The sequence below is a fragment of the Hylobates moloch genome, unplaced genomic scaffold, assembly GCF_009828535.3.
Source record: "Hylobates moloch isolate HMO894 unplaced genomic scaffold, HMol_V3 SCAFFOLD_64, whole genome shotgun sequence".
Lineage (NCBI taxonomy): Eukaryota > Metazoa > Chordata > Mammalia > Primates > Hylobatidae > Hylobates > Hylobates moloch.
This window is the reverse complement of record NW_026652339.1, coordinates 309,367-325,853: the sequence shown is the minus strand read 5'-3', so window position 1 is coordinate 325,853 and position 16,487 is coordinate 309,367. Positions and strand designations below refer to the sequence as shown.

General features: G+C 45.5%; 1 protein-coding gene across 1 annotated transcript in view; it reads right to left on the bottom strand.

The window, feature by feature from the left end:
* Positions 1 to 16,487, bottom strand: part of LOC116463793 (regulatory-associated protein of mTOR-like) — a 193,110-nt gene that overhangs the window by 84,577 nt on the left and 92,046 nt on the right. Inside the window, exon 3 of the mRNA XM_032754180.2 lies at positions 13,026 to 13,108. Within this exon, the coding sequence (XP_032610071.1) occupies positions 13,026 to 13,108 (83 nt within the window). The remainder of the gene's footprint in view (positions 1 to 13,025; positions 13,109 to 16,487) is intronic.

Sequence of the window (16,487 nt, the reverse complement as noted above, 5' to 3'; positions counted from 1 at the left end):
TATGCTGGTAAACAAAGGCAAAGGAAACAGCCCTGGGCAGAGCCCCTCCTGCTTGCTCTCCTACCGCTATGGGCAGTGTCCCCGCGGCTCCCTCCCAGTCAATACAAGTGTTCCGGACAGAGGAACTAGCCATCCCTGAAACAGCTCTGTCAACTAGAGGGCAATTAATGCTTGCCCCTTCGATGTGAGCACTCACATGGGCCCCATGCAAAGTCTTTCCAGCTCATCACGTCACATGCATGGCACAGAAACAAATGAGACGGACAGATGTGAAAGAACTACAGACAAATGTCACAACCCAAAGGCAAAAGTCCCAAGTGGCTCCTTCTGCCTCACAGTCCCCTTCCTACTCTGAGATGACAGATGGTGAATAGGTATTTTAAATTAGTTGCCTATTATTAAAGTAAAAAATAAACATGGTTTTAAAACAGAAGGCACATAGAAGGGTTTTGTGTAAAAATGTGAAAGTCCCATTCTTCATCTGCCCCAAGTCACAGTGACAAATGTTCTGTGCTCTGCCTCATTTGTGGTACCGTTGACCCTTAGAATCAAATTTTATTCTGGAGTTAGATTCTGAAGTCAGTACGGACCTGATTCAAAATGTATTCTGAGGCCGGGCGTGGTGACTCACACCTGTAATCCCAGCACTTTGGGAGGCCAAGGCAGGTGGCTCACCTACATGGAGTTTGAGACCAGCCTGACCAACATGATGAAACTCCGTCTCTAATAAAAATACAAAAATTAGCCGCGTGTGGTGGCACATGCCTGTAATCTCAGCTACGCGGGAGGCTGAGGCAAGAGAATCACTTGAACCTGGGAGGCGGAGGTTGCAGTGAGCCGAGATTGCGCTACTGCACCCCAGCCTGGGTGACAGAGAGAGACTCTGTCTCAAATAAAAAAAAATGTATTTTGACCCAATATGCTGCTTTCAAAACTAGAATCAGTCAACACAGCAAGACACCAAGAGGCGAAGGAAAATGAGAACGACTAAGGAAGCCACAGGCTGATGTCTCCCTTCTGTGTTCACTCTATGGCATCTGAGTGAGTGGAGGAGGGGCAGATCCACCGACTTGCCCTCCATCTATCTACGGATCTACCCACCCATGTACACATGTGCCACACCCACCTACACACACTACATATGACAAGCAGGAACGGCTGACTCCATCAGTCATATGTGCATACACTAAAACTGTTGAATACATTTTCTTCTTTTGCATTTTAAATTTGACGTATTTTAAGCTGGGCACTGTGGCTCACACCTGTAGTCCTAGATACTCCTGAGGCTGAGGCAGGAGGATCACTTCAGCCCAGGAATTCGAGGTTAGTGAGCCATGATCACACCACTGCACTCCAGCCTGAGTGACAAAGCAAGACACCACCTCTACAAAAAAAAAAAGAAATTAAAAATTAGCTTGGGCACGGTGGCACACATCTGTAGTCCCAGCTACTCGAAAGGATATGGCAAGAGGAGAGCGTGAGCCCAGGAGGTTGAGGCTGCAGTAAGCTATGATTGCATCACCGAACTCTAGCCTGGGCAACAGGGCAAGACACCTCTAAAAATATAGAAACAAATAAATATAAATTAAAAAAAATATATGGCTCATACCTATAATCCCAGCACTTTGGTAGGCTGAGGCAGGCAGATCACTTGAGGTCAGGAGTTTGAGGCCAGCCTGGCCAACATAGTGAAACCCCGTCTCCACTAAAAATACAAAAATTAGCCAGGCGTGGTGGCACGTGCCTATAGTCCCAGCTACTCGGGAGGCTGAGGCAGGAGAATCGCTTGAGCCCAGGAGGTGGAGGCTGCAGTGCCAATATCATGCCACTGCGCTCCAGCCTGGGTGACAGAGCAAGGCTCTGTCTCTAAATTAATAAATAAATAAACTATGTTTTAGATATCTTCCCATAACAGAAGTAAGTCTTAAATAATTCTGTGTTCTTTCCAAGTTTGAAATCCTTCAGAGGGAGGAGGATTAGAAGAGGAATGGTTTGGTAACTTTCTCTTTCTTCTATGTTTATCCATTTATTTTTCTTTACTATCTTTTCTGAGGTCAATTATGGTCATTTATATTTTCCTAGAAAATTATGCATCGCATACAAGTTTTCCAATTTATCTGCAAAGTTTTGCAAAGCACTCTTTTATGACTCTTGATTTCCTCAAATCTTGAGTTATTTCTCCCTGATTATTTGTGCTTTCTTCTTGGATTTTATTGGAATTTAGCTAAGATTTTTGTTTATAAAAACAAAACTTATAACCAAAAATTCTACACAAAGATGACTTGACTTTAGGGCATGTTCCAGTCCAGGGTAAGTAGCGTGTTGATTAAGGAGCCTGCCACACATACAGCCCTTTAGAAGAGACCCTTCCTTATACAAGCCATGGGTAATCCTCCGGTTCTGCTATGCGCTTTAAATCCTGCCACCCAGCCCTCCAGTCACAGGTGATTATAGAGGGCAGCCTCACTCCCTCAGAACCAACCCACAGATGGGCCAGTTACACGGGGCACCGCATGAAGCTAAGCAGAGCTGATCGGCCTCTCTGGGTTGGGAAGGCAGTGGACTGCGCTCCGTCTTCCATGTGCTGGGCCAGGAGCCCACCAAGGGGAGCACCCTCACCATAGCCTGTGCAGCCCTCACCTGGGAGGGCTTCCTGATTTCTACCTCCATGGCTCCTCTGTTGTGCCTTAGCACCTGCATCAATGGCCCTCAGGCATGCCCCCAGTTTTCTGTGTTTCAGACCCCACAGGGTGGGAGAATCTCCTTCTACTGTAGCCCAAAGTGAGGGTGTGACCCCCTGGCCCAGGGGCCACCATCACAGGGCACTGGATCTGGTATACCCTCTCTCTCCTCTTGCTGGAAGTAAATGGCACCACCTAAGCCTGGCATCTGGCATCTGGCATCTGTTCTCAGGGACTTTGAACCACACACTCCTTGCCCCTGGGTGGCACTTGTCTGTCTTTTAACACTGGCCGTACAGCCTGGCCATCCAGGGAAGCATCAAACACTCTTGTGCGGGAAATTTAATCTTGAAAATCCAGCGACACAATGCAGGGGGCAGAGAGCTGAAGCTGAAGTAACGGAGGAAAGGTCAGGAGGTGGTTTAGGACCAGAGACCACTAGGATGTGAGCACAGCTGGCTCCTGTGGGGACCCCTGGGCCCAAGCAGATGAAGTCCCATCAAAGATGACTACATCAGAAAGGAAGGACCCAGCGCTCATGCACAGGGAGGGCAAGGATCGTCCTGCAGCATAACTGCTGAGTGGGGAGCAGAGACCCACAGGGCCGCAGCATGGTGGAGACCAGGCACTGGTGTGGACGGACACGCACTACCCCTCCTGCCAAGCTCCCAGTCCACCATGAGCCTCCAAGCCGCACCCAGACTTCACAGAGGCCCAGCTCCTCGGCCACTCTGCCTGCACTCACCCCGACAGGAGCTTTCTCTCGACATACACTCCAGGTGGAGAGACCACAGCTCTAAGAAAACCAAAAGACTCCTAATGAAAACACACAGGAATCTTAAGGGATTGGTATTAAATTATACAGTATATATATGATCAGTATAGTCAATAGTCATAGAACCTCTTTTCTTTTTTTAATTAGAGACAAGGTCTCGCTATGTTGCCCAGGCTGGTCTCCAACTCCTGAGCTCAAAGGATCCTCCTGTCTTGGCCTCCCACGGGCATAAGCCACGGTGCCTGGCTGAACCTCTTAATAGTTTTATGAAACAAATCTATCAAGACAAAGGCTCTTTTAAGAATTAAATGTTACCATGAGGCTCTCAGCAGACACCACACATATTATTTGGAAAGGAAACAAGTCCTCACAACAGAAATTATACCTTATTCAACTTAAAAGTCTCCATTTTGAACTCACAGAACTCAACAATAAAGACAAACAACCCAACTAAAAAATGCACAAAGGACTTGAATAGAGACTCCTCCAAATGGCCAATAAGCACATGAAAAGATGGGCAACATCACTAATCATCAGGGAAATGAAAACCAAAACCACGAGGAGGTTCCACTTCATACCCACTAGGACTATCATCATGACAACAAGGTAAGAACACAGAAAGTAACAAATGTTGGCCAGGATGCGGAGAGAGGGGAGCCCTCAGACTCTGCTAGTAGACATGAGGAAATAGTACAGCCACTGTGGAAAACAGACTGGGAGTGCCTCAGGGAGGTAAAATACAGGGTCACCATATGACCCAGCAATCCCACTCGTGGGCAGAGGCCCACACAAACACTAGTATGCACATATTCATAGCAGCATTATTCAAATAGCCAAAAGGTGAAAACCATGCCAGTGTCCATCAACAGATGAACGCATAAAATAGAAATGTAGAAAAGCCATACAATGGAATGTTTTTCAGCTATAAAAAGAGTTGAGGCTGAAGCAGAATGAGCACTTGAAGCCAGGGGTTCAAGACCAGCCTGAACAATAAAGCGAGACCCTATCTCTACACACGCACACACAAGAAGGATTAAATCACTGATACCTGCGATAGCATGGAGGAATCCTGAAAACATTCCAGATGCTAAGTGAAAGAGCCCATACACAAAAGGCCACATACTGCATGGCTCCATTTGTGTGGAGTACCTAGAACAGGCATCTCCAGAGACAGAAGGCAGGCTGGCGACTGCCCGGGCCTGGGGGAGGGGAAATGAAAAGTGACTGCCAATGGGTTTTGGGTTTCCCTTTGGAGTAAGAAAAGTGTTCTGGAACTAGACAGTTATGATAGTTGCACAAGATTGCAAAGATGTCAAAAGCCAACTGAGTTGTACACTTTTTTTTTTTTTTTTTTTAAGATGGAGTCTCGCTCTGTCACCCAGGCTGGAGTGCAGTGGCGCGATCTCGGCTCACTACAACCTCCACCTCCCGGGTTCAAGCAATTCTCTTACCTCAGCCTCCAGAGTAGCTGGGACTACAGGCACCCGCCACCACACCCAGCTAATTTTTTGTATTTTTAGTAGAGACGGGGTTTCACCATGGTCTCAATCTCCTGACCTCATGATTCACCTGCCTCGGCCTCCCAAAGTGCTGGGATTACAGGCGTGAGCCACCGCGCCCGGACATTTTTTTTATATTTCTAGTAGAGACAAGGTTTCACCACGTTGGCCAGGCTGGGTCTCCGACTCTTGACCTCAGGTGATCTGCCCACCTCGGCCTTCCAAAGTGCTGGGATTACAGGCGCAAGCCACTGCGCCCAGCCGAGTTGTACACTTTAAAATGGTGAACTTGACGTTATGTGCTTTTTATGTCCATTTTTTAAAAATCTCCATTATGTGTCACACCAACAAGTAAATCGCGGACATTTGGGAGGGAGCTGTCCAGAAGCCCTTGTGAACACCCAAATTCATGAACACCACTGTGACATATGGTTTCCCCTGCAAAATGAAATAAGTACCACAGACACTTTGAAGTGGCCGTCCCCCTCCAATCTGTTATTGATCGTTTCCCCCTTGATCAGCACTTTCCAATTTGGCTGGAGCAGGATTTTACAACTCTTCCTAGTTGCATATGGCGAGCATACGGTGGGTTCCTCATCGTCACCTCCAAATTTAGCTTTCCATTCTTTAACACATCATCACACCTTCCACTTTCTGACTTAGAAGCAGCACTTCCATCCCTCGCCTGGCACCTGCCTGTCCTTCAGAGCCATCTCCACATCGCTCTGTATCACGGTCCCCAAGTTAACTCAGGAAACACACATGGCACGTGAGATCTGTGAAACGACAACAGCTGAGCTACAGTTTTAGTCCCCGGCCTGACGGTGGGGGGTCCTCATTTGCAATTTGTCACACACACAGACAACTCCCTTGTTAAAGGGAACATGATGATGAAAGACAATATCCTCGAGAGGCCTGTTAAGGACAGATTTAAGCCCCTATTTCTCTCTAAAAATATTACACTTCAAGTAGGTCAATTAATAGAGGAAGAGTCAGGAATGCAGTTATCCCGGCAAGAGGATAAAACCGGAGATAAGGCAGGATGGGGAGGGGCTTAAGGCAGCAAGACTCCTGGGCAGAATGTTCTGGGAGGGGCCTCCACCACCTCAACCATGAGGGAGAGGAAGGGATAAGGGACAGAAAGGGATGGGAAATAAGGATCTGATGACCAACCACCATGGCCTCCCTGGTGCAAATGCTTTATATACTTTTATTCTGTCCATTAATTCTCATTTGCATGTACAAATCTTAAAAGTTTAAATAGTAACTTGTCCAGAGTTACATTTCTAAGAAGTGGCAAAGCCAGAACTAAACCAGTTCACATTCTTTCCACAGTTAAGCTCCCCCACCCCACCCCTCAGTGCAGTGGTAGAAAGGAGACCACATTTCCCGGGGAGCTCCCCTACCAGTGAGAGGGGCGCTCCCGCCCAGGAAGGGAAGGAGTGGTGGGCCCAGCACGACTCTGCGGACCTACGAGGCAGAAGGGAGGAGGCGGACTCCACCAATCCTCCCTGGGCAGTGTTCAAACAGGCTGCGGCCCATGCTGCAACCCACTCCAGTCAACACGCGTGCTCTTCAATCCCAAATGGGCTCTCTAGTGAATCCCCTCGGTGGCCTCAGAGAGCAAGAGTCCAACACAGGGCTGGCCAGCAGGGGCCCCCTCCGGGACCAGCTCTAATGGACTGAAACCCTGATGGGTCTAGTCACAACAGGCTGCCATCCTCCAGGCGGCTGCAGAACGATGCCTTTCTTTCATTCTTCTTTCTGTAATGTGTTTGGTGTGCCTAAAAGAATTTATAGGTCACGTCACTAAGGTACTTGGAGGGATGGCAGTGGGTAACAACACCTTTATGCTCTGGTGCAATTGGTCTAAAGAGTCCGGAATAAACTGCTTTGCATAATCTAAGCTCCCTTCCAGGAAGCTGCTTCCAATACCATGGCCTCTGGGGCAGGGCAAGGCAGGAAGTGCGTGGGCAGGGCTGACTATGAAGGCTTCTGGCTGAAGAGCATGAATCAGAATTCTCACTGAACACGGCACGCACGTGGAAAAGCTGTCAGGCGAGAAGCGCTAGAGAGGAGGGAAGACGAAGTGGGAGAGCACTGCTGAGGCCAAGGCAAAAATATAAGTAAAACGTTGGTCATAGGAACAGTTCTTAACTTTCTGGGCAGTAAGCAGTTAACTGAAACCATCAAAACACAACAGTTAACCCCAAGACAACCAGAAGATATTGTCTGTACTGTCCTGCAAATTTAACGAGTACACAGGCAAAGTGTTTCACACCAGGTACTGAATTATGCAAGCTGTGAGCCATCCACCCACAGTTCTGCCTTTGCCCATGAGTCCTCACTGGCAGCTTGTCACAGAAACTCAAGGTGGATGAAGCCCAACCTTAGGACCCACTGAGAAGGAAGTCAGGTGAGTGTAGGCAGGAGGAGGGAGGGCTGGCGGCAGGGCAGACAGCAAGAAGGGGATGGATGACGGAATGGTAATGGCATCAGGCAGCATGCCAGGGGATGCCACCAATCGCAATTATAGGGCCATTTTCACCAGCTGAACTGGACTGTCAATTTGGAACTAATGTCACAACGTGAATGCCCCAAGCAGGAGTCATTGCAAGTAACAGTCCACCTTGGGCTGTTGCACAAATAGCTTTGGAGCACCTCCAGGTGTGGAGTACTATCCTAGGGCAACTTAGCTGCTTCTTCCCCAATTATCCACATCTGAGCCTGAAAACCCTAAGAAAAGGTAGAACCCACTGATTTATGGGTCTTGACTGCATCTGTATTAGCCCATTTTCACGCTGCTGATAAAGACATAACCAAGACTGGGCAATTTACAAAAGAAAGAGGTTTAACAGACTTAGAGTTCCACATGGCTGGGGAGGCCTCACAATCATGGCGGAAGGCAAGGAGGCGCAAGTCACATATTACATGGATGGTGGCAGGCAAGAGAGAGCTCGTGCAGGGACGTGGGACTTATTCACTATGGACAACAGCACAGGAAAGACCCACCCCCATGACTCAATTACCTCCCACTGGGTTCCTCCTAAGGCAGGTGGGAATTGTGGGAGTGACAATTCAAGATGAGATCTGGGTGGGGACACAGCCAAGCCATATCGACATCCATCTATAAAATTCATTCCAAAACATTTGGGGGTGGGGGGCACAGGCAAGCGAGTGACTTGTGCTAATACCGATTGCTTTGCCCACAAAGCAGAGGCCTGTCTAATCATCCCAGGGGAAAGAAGACAAGTGGATCTTAGAAGCCATCTGTGCAGTGCTCCCCAAAGCCAACCCGGCTGCCTGACTAGGCGCCTCCCACCACACCTAGCAGTGTAAGCACTCAATACCAAGGGTTTCACAGTTTGTCACACATGGCCACATGACACTCCCCGTGAGGCGGACAGGTCAAGCAGCAGCCCCATTCAGAGACAAGGAGAAGACGCCTGGATTCCAATTATCCTCACTCCAAACCCCTAAACAACACAGAATTACACATAAACATTCAGTTCTGCAAATAACACTTGTGCCTAAAATCCAAACGACACACCTGTTAAGTAGAACCAAAACTGTCCACCACTGGCCTTCTCAACCCCCTTGCTCCCCAAACCCTCTCCTCCCAACAGGAGGTATAGTCATCAGCTTCAGTTCATTCAAAGCATCTCACAAAAGCACACAAACAACTCTATTATCAATACCACGAAAGGATGATTGTCATTTACATTAAAATGCAATAACAATTTCTACCAGGCTAATGGACCAGATCTTGGGAGCTGTTTTGTTCTCTCCTTGAACATACTCTGCTTGGGGTTAGGCACCATAAAAAACATGTTTATCTAACAGTAAAGCCAACTTTCATCCCTCAACTACAAATTAACTGTGACACATCTGAGAAGCACGGTGAACTGAAGGGAGGCTGACATTCAAAATCTGTTCACTGTAATCCACAAACCAGGGCTGTGCGTGGATAACTAAGAACTGTCGGCCACATGGAAACTGCCTCAACCTGACCACTCAGCTCCCTGGAAGCCCCATGGCCGCCACACAGGACTTGCTGCCTTCACTACTCGCAGACCTGCACAAGATGAGAACGAGTTTCTACAACAACGTGGCTCCGTGACCGAGGAGCACCTTCCGCCTCCTCCCCTAGACACACCTGCCCGACAGACGGACTCGGTCGGTGGAGGCACTGCCACGCTGTTTCATCTTCCTTAGTAAATGATACATATTCCCATAGAAACTTATTTTTAAGGCACCAGAAGAATTAAAGCTCACCCCAAGTAAAGAGGTGTGGCCTCTGCTTCTGGTGTTGTCCACTCTCTCTGGGGAAAGAAGGACACAGAGAGCGAGGCCCCTCCTGCTTGTCTTTTTCCACAGGCTCCAGCTCCTAACTTCCATCCTGTACTAAACTGCCAGTAGCCCCAATTTGTTAGAAAAATTCTCTGAAAAGATAAATTCTTCACTGTATGGTCCCAGCTTTATAATAATCTCCTACTCCCATCTCCCAATAAAACTTTCATTTGAGACTTATGATGGAATGAGTGAGGTTTTACTGCAGAATTTTCCACTGAAACAACGGTCGGCATTTTTCCTCCAATCTCTGGCAGAACACAAATTTATGCACCTACGAGGTAATAAGGCAAGGCCTTAAATTTAATCAGAAGAAACATTTCATCAGTGGCAAACTGATAAATTATTTAGAAAAGGGCTCAATGGGCCTAAGCAAGGAAATACGGGCCAGATAGTGGCTGGCAGCCTTCAGAAAAAAATATAATCACCATGGTTTCTCTCAATTCCTTTTGAACCGGAATCACCTATATCAAAAGCTAGAAAAATGAAGAAGAACAAGTCCAAGCGTTTCAGCATCAGCAAGGACATCATCAGAGGCTTACAGGCACCACTCTGGTGCAGCCAAAGGGGGTTCCGGGGTCGGCTTTCTGCACCTCCTGGATGGACGCTACCATTGAGGAAGCAGGCATTTTCTACTCTGCTCCCATCCATGCCAGCGTGGAGGCAACGATTCCGACAAACTTTAATGAAAATAACCTCATTTTCATTAAATGACCCAAGGTTTTCCACTCTTGCAATAAAGACACAGAGAAAGAGAAAACCAGATATATGGGTCTTTCCATTGAAGGTCTGGGAAATTTAATAACGCCCCCATTGTTTTATTGCAGATGGCACATCAACCTCTCTTTATTACTGCAGAAACTCAAGAGCCCTGTAGAGTGTAATCAAGTGGTGTGTGTTTAGCCTTGCGATGTTTCAAAGGACCCTGATTTACAGTCAGGAACCAGGCCCCTTGCACACAAACATCTGAGTTTGCTAAGTGCCTCCTGTTTCGTGCAAACTCTAGAAGGCAGCATGAGGTCTACCCCACACTGAGAGCCACGCTGTCTATGCCAGGCCTCCCTCCCTCTGTCCTGTAATCCACGGAAAGCTGTGAGGAGCAGTGTGCCACGCGCACCGGGGCAGGTGCTATTATTACCCAGTGCATATGGCACAGCCTCACGCTCACACCAGAGAGCCGGTCAGAGGTATCCTGTGACTCCGTTACCTTAGGCTAATTTCTAAAATAGATGAGGCCCGCTCATGGATAGTAGCAGGAAAATTTTAAACATTTTTATTGTGCTAAAAAATGAATGCAATGGTGTTGGCATTCGAAAAGCAAATATTAGGTATCCATTGTTGTGGTTTTGCTTCCTGAATGCAGACAAGAGATCCCACTCTGTGTGCATGAACAGCTTCCTTCTAGGCTGCAGCGGATACTTTATTCCAGATTCCACTTTATAAACCAGCCCAGATGGGATCCCGCCTGCGCTGGTACCTTTTCCGAAGCACCCTGTAATCTTGACACATTCTCCATCTCACCAGCCCTTCAAACGATCTCTTACTCAGAAAACTATTTTGCACATCCATTCTTGAAATCTGGCCAACTTTAACAAATTTTCCCAGACTACAGATCATTCAGAGGACTGCACTCCTTTGCACTCGCCGTCCGAGTACAATTGTGCCACTGTCATGGGAAGGGAATCCTCCATCCTGTACTGAGTCTACACTGTCACCTTTCTGGCTGTCATCACTGACCTGTATGTAAAGGTCGCCTTCCCTACATCATGATGCCTCTTCTCAATGCCATGGAGAGATCTGCTCCTAGACAGAAATTTAGATTAAAAATAACAGATGCCACTTTAGAAGATTCCATTTCCTGTCAGCTAGCATTAACTAGCTGATATCTACCAAGCGAAACTAATAATAAAGGCAGCAGTAAATCAACTCTTAGCACTCAAAAAAAAAAAAAAATTGTAAATCATAGCAAATGGAATACACATACATATCCTGAAATATTAAACACATGTATTCTGAAAGGCTATATTTCCCGATCTAATAATTCTTGGAAAAGAAGAAACTAGTTATAATAGCAGAGACTCATTCTAGAAAGAACAAAATTGGTAAATCTGAATTTATTGGGTTACATTCTTTTTTAAACAAATGTATCTAGTAAAACGCAAAGGTACAAAGCCAAACCCAGAAGATGGCCAGAAGTAGCCAGAAAGGCATTCCTCTGAATTCCCACAGTGTTGGTTAACGACATGCCATATGCCAACACGGCCATATCTTCCAACACCGCCACTCTGCCCCACACTCCTGCAAGCGCCCGTCTCACCATGCGGAGACCCTAGGGTACCTTCAGAGTCTTCGAAGAAGCTATTTTCTATGGAAAACGCGAGGCATCTCGACTACATTTTTACAGGACTCCATCATCCAAATCTCTCTCCGGTCCCCATCCCATCCCCAAACGCACTGCGCTCTCAAGAAGAAGGCTACGGCATGTTTACATAAACCACCAAGAAGCAACCAATTTAAGAGAGGAAAAAGTCAAGCCATTAGGCATCAATCAAGAACCCAGGAAGACACTGCCTTCTAAAGAACAAAAGTCTGCTGTTACTGACTTGACAAGTTGGCAATGCAAGCACAAAGGTACACCCTAAGACACAGAGATGCTTCCTAACAATTAGCTCACGACTGGAAGCAAAAGCAGAAATGACCTAAGGGCATTTTTAAAGGCAGGAAAAAATTCATTTTTGGCTGTTCTCTTACTCTAAGAATGTAAATAATGTATAAGGAATCTCTAAATCCCAGATCATGTGGATAAATGATCCACAAATCAAAATTCCAACCAAATAAGTGTTCAAAAGGTTCCATAAATCATGTGTTTCCATGAGGCTTTCATCCAAAAGGGGAGAGTAAAACTTGCAGGAGACGCGCAGGTAAGGCACCTTCTCAACCTGCGTTCTTCATTATGTTCCTTTAGGTAACTCGGTCCATCTACCATGCAAAGCTGAATATAGGGCACTTCCATAAGCGCCCAGATTCCTAGTTTTTTATTAAATTTATTAAAACTCCAAACCAGTTAATAAGAAAGGCTAAAGGTCTTTGGGTGGATTACAAGTAAGTTAAGATCTGAAAGGCAATTTGACACAGTTACATTCTAAGCCACTTTTCTTTAAAAAAAAAAAAAAAAACACAAAAAAAAAAAAAACTGTAAGATACAAGCAAAAAAAAAAAAAAACCCCACACACTAATTGGTAACTGGCTCCCTAAAAACAACCTTATCTTTTGAATCAAAGACAAAGCATATAATAGGTGTTATCTTTTGAATGTTGGGTGTTTTTTTCTCAACTATGTGAAACTGAAGACATGAGGAACAGCGTTAACTAGTTGAGGTTGCAGAAAAATTATTGAAAATACACTTCCTGAGAAAAATTAAAACCATGGTTAAGAGTGACAAGAATACTTTTTCTTTTCTAAAAATCTGGAACAAACTTAAGCAAAATAAGTTGGACTGTCCAATGCAAGACTCACAATAATGCGTACGCTGTCAAGACAACACAGCCACGAACACCCAGCAGGCGGAACGCAGGCACACGAAACGCAGTGCGCAGGCGCCATGCCACACAAGGGCAGGGTGTGCACAGAATTCTCACTTGGATCCAAAGAGTGTTGGAAACCAAGGAACTGGAGTTTCCCTGTAAGAAGGAAAGGGAAGAGCAAGTGAAGCACGCTTACCCTTGGCTGCCAGTTCTCGTACTGCTTCTGTAAATTTGCACCGATGGTTTCCAGAGCTTTCTGAGGACCCATCGACAGAGGATCTGAGGAAGCAATGGAAAAGAGAAAGTTCTTTATGTCTGCATTTCCTCCTCTGCTAGGCCTCTCTTCCACAGTTTCTCCTTATATAACGCACTTCAAAGTCACCTTTGACTAAAAGCAACACAACGCTTAAGGTTGACCAGTGTTAACCAGATTTACGGAACAGCTAAGGTGCTCAAACAAGCTGACACGCCGTGAAAGCCAGTGTTTTAACATCACGGGCAAGTGAATGCTGTTATTCTACCCACGTTCACTTGTATTTCGGCACCTGCAGCTTTCCCGCACTTGCACTGTTTTATTCTCAGGCTCCTGCTCAGGCTTTCTATGAGAAGGCAGCTCTGCAATGACAGCATATGCTTCCTGCTGTTCAAACTATGGCTCTCATGGGTACAGGAAAAGGAGGAGAGAAAAAGACAAAGAAGTGATACTTTTTAATTAATTTTCATCTGCACTCAGTTTTCCCACAAAAAAAAATCCATTTCACAAACATACATTCATGTCCAGGATTTACCCATTTATTTCAGGAGTGGATTGCAGAGCAAGGAGTGGGTTCCAAACTCTAAATCAGCAGTTCTCAAACTTGTTTGGTCTCAGGACCCCTTTGCACTCTAAAATTATTGAAAACCCCAAAGAGCTTTGGTTTATGTTGTTGAATCTATCAGTATCTACTCTATGTGAAATTCAGCTAAGATTTTAAAAATATTTTTCTTCATTCATTTTAAAAACAATAATGAACCCATTATATTTTAACAAATATTTATTACAAAAATAACTATTTTTTCCAAAAAAGTTTAGTGAGAAGAGCAGCATTTTTGTATATTTTTGCGAATTTCTGGAATATGTGGTTTGATCAAGGATGGGTGACTCTCATCCATTTTTGCATTTGCCTGTGGCAATTCATGGTTTCAGTGACTGCATATGCGGAAACCCCTACCTCACACACATATCTAACATTAGAAAACAGAAAAGTATCTTAAAATGCTATTTTACATAATCATGACTCTTTTTGTTTGATACTACACCAAAAATTATCAAGTGGTAATTTCCTTCAGATTATATGAGATGTACTATCTGAAACCACATCAACGAACTTTTTGTATGCTATCACATTAAAATTCACTGCTCTTTGCTGCACCTTGAGTGGATTTTTTACCCATAGATTATTTTGTATCATCATGCATTGAACATTTGGAAAATACTGGCTCACTGAACTATACAGATCTTGTATATTTCATTCTCCAATATATTTTTTAAAATCCACACTCATTAACATTACCATGATCTCATCAGAAATGTCTTAAGTACTAAGAAGTTGCCAGGCTCGGCCAGGTGTGGTGGCTCACCACTGTAATCCCAGCACTTTGAGAGGCCACGGTGGGTGGATCGCCTGAGGTCAGGAGTTCGAGACCAGCCTGGCCAACATGGTGAAACTCCATCTTTTCTAAAAATACAAAAATTAGCCAGGCATGGTTGCGGGTGCCTGTAATCCCAGCAACTAAGGAGGCTGAGACAGGAGAATCACTTGAACCCAGGAGGCTCAGGTTGCAGTGAGCTGAGATCGCGCCACTGCACTCCAGCCTGGGCGACAGAGTGAGACTCTGTCTCAAAAACAACAACAACAACAACAAAAAAGAAGTTGCCAGGCTCATAGTGGTAGGTATAAGGTTTCCAAATTTTATTTTATTTGAAATCTCAAATTTTATTAGTGGAAACAAACACTGTCAATTGTTTTCCTTAATGTGCAGGCTCATGTCATTCATTTTCCAGAAAACATCTGCCAACTACTCCAGGTCTGTCTGTTGCGGGTAAAATGCTATCAAACAGCACCACATGCTACAGAGAAATGCTGCGTGAAAGCAAGAGCCAATCGATGCAGCAAATTTTGTTATTGTCTTATTTTAAGAAATTCCCACAGTCACCCCTACCTTCAGCAACCACCCCCTGCCCCATCAGTTGGCAGCCATCCACATGAGGCAGGACCCTGTCAGCCAATTAAATGCTGAAAGGTTACAACTTGCTAAGGCTCCAGTGATCATTAACATTTTTCAGTTTTTAAAATAAAGTGTGTATGTTCTTTTGGACACAATGCTACTGCACACTTCACAGACTACAGTACAGTGTAAACGTAATTTTATAGGCACTGGACACCAAAACGTTCATGTGGCTCACTTGTCGCGGTCATCTAGAGCCAAACCGCAGGATCTCCAAGAGCCACCTGTATAGTTTTTGGCACTATTTAATTTTTTTTTTTTTTTTTAGCTATATGTATGTTACTCTGATAAAAAAATAAATAAATAAAAATCATGACGTTAATAAGATTTTACAACTGGAAAGGGCCTTTGCCCATAGATAGGTCGAAGTCATCAAGGGCTTTTCAAAACAGAGATGCCAGGCCCTAACCTTCTGGAAATTCTAATTCAATGGACACCTCTGGCTGAGAAAAGCTTGGTAAAAACCAGGTAATATCTAACTTCTCTGGAAGAATTCTGGTAAATTTGTTATAATCCGTAATCCGTGATTTCAGAAATTACATGTTTGGTCTTCATTTCTCTCAGGAACAAAGTTCTAAGGTCTCAAAAAAATCACAGTGACCCAAATCAACTGTGCTGTGATCAGACCTGCAAGATAGGATTGGATTGGGATCTGAAAAATGAAAAATAGGGGCCACCAAGTACATAAACAAGGCAAAGGAAAGCAAAAAACAGCTTTAACAAACAGATGCCAAAGAGTGGCCTTGCCACGTGCATGAGGAGGAGCAAAGTAAACGCACAGGACTGCCTGGAAGGCGTTGAGTTCAGTCACCCATACTTAACTGCAGCAACCAGCACGGTCGCGGCCCGCGGCTGTCATCTATGGTCAGAAAACTGTCCATGCATCACGACGGTCAGCGGTAGCTCACACTATGCATGCTCTCCAGTGAACCATGGACAGAAGGAGAAGGAAGGGAGTTCCCATTCAAGGAGTACCCCCTCCTTGGATTTCACTCCTTGCAAAGTCCAGGCCTTTCTCCCATCCCACCCTCTCCCCAGTGTTGGCAGGACGCAGCCACTTCCCTGCACCCCTCACAGCATCCTGCAGAGACACGGGGGCCCTCGTTAGTAGAGGCAGCCTGGCAGGGGCCCCACTCTCCCTGTCCTGACTCAGGTCAGGACACCTGCCCACCCGGGAGGGGTGAAGCCACTGCTGGCTGCTCACAAGGCTGTGACCAGCTACATGGCGCTATAACCTATCCACTGGGAATCCCTGTGGTCAGTTAATTGCATGTTCCCTCCCAAGAATAGGACAGTGGGTGGGAGAGATGAAATGAGAAGCAGAGGAAGAGATGGGAAAGAATGAGGTCAAATAAAACGATGTCTTTACCATTTGATTAAGTATAATTTA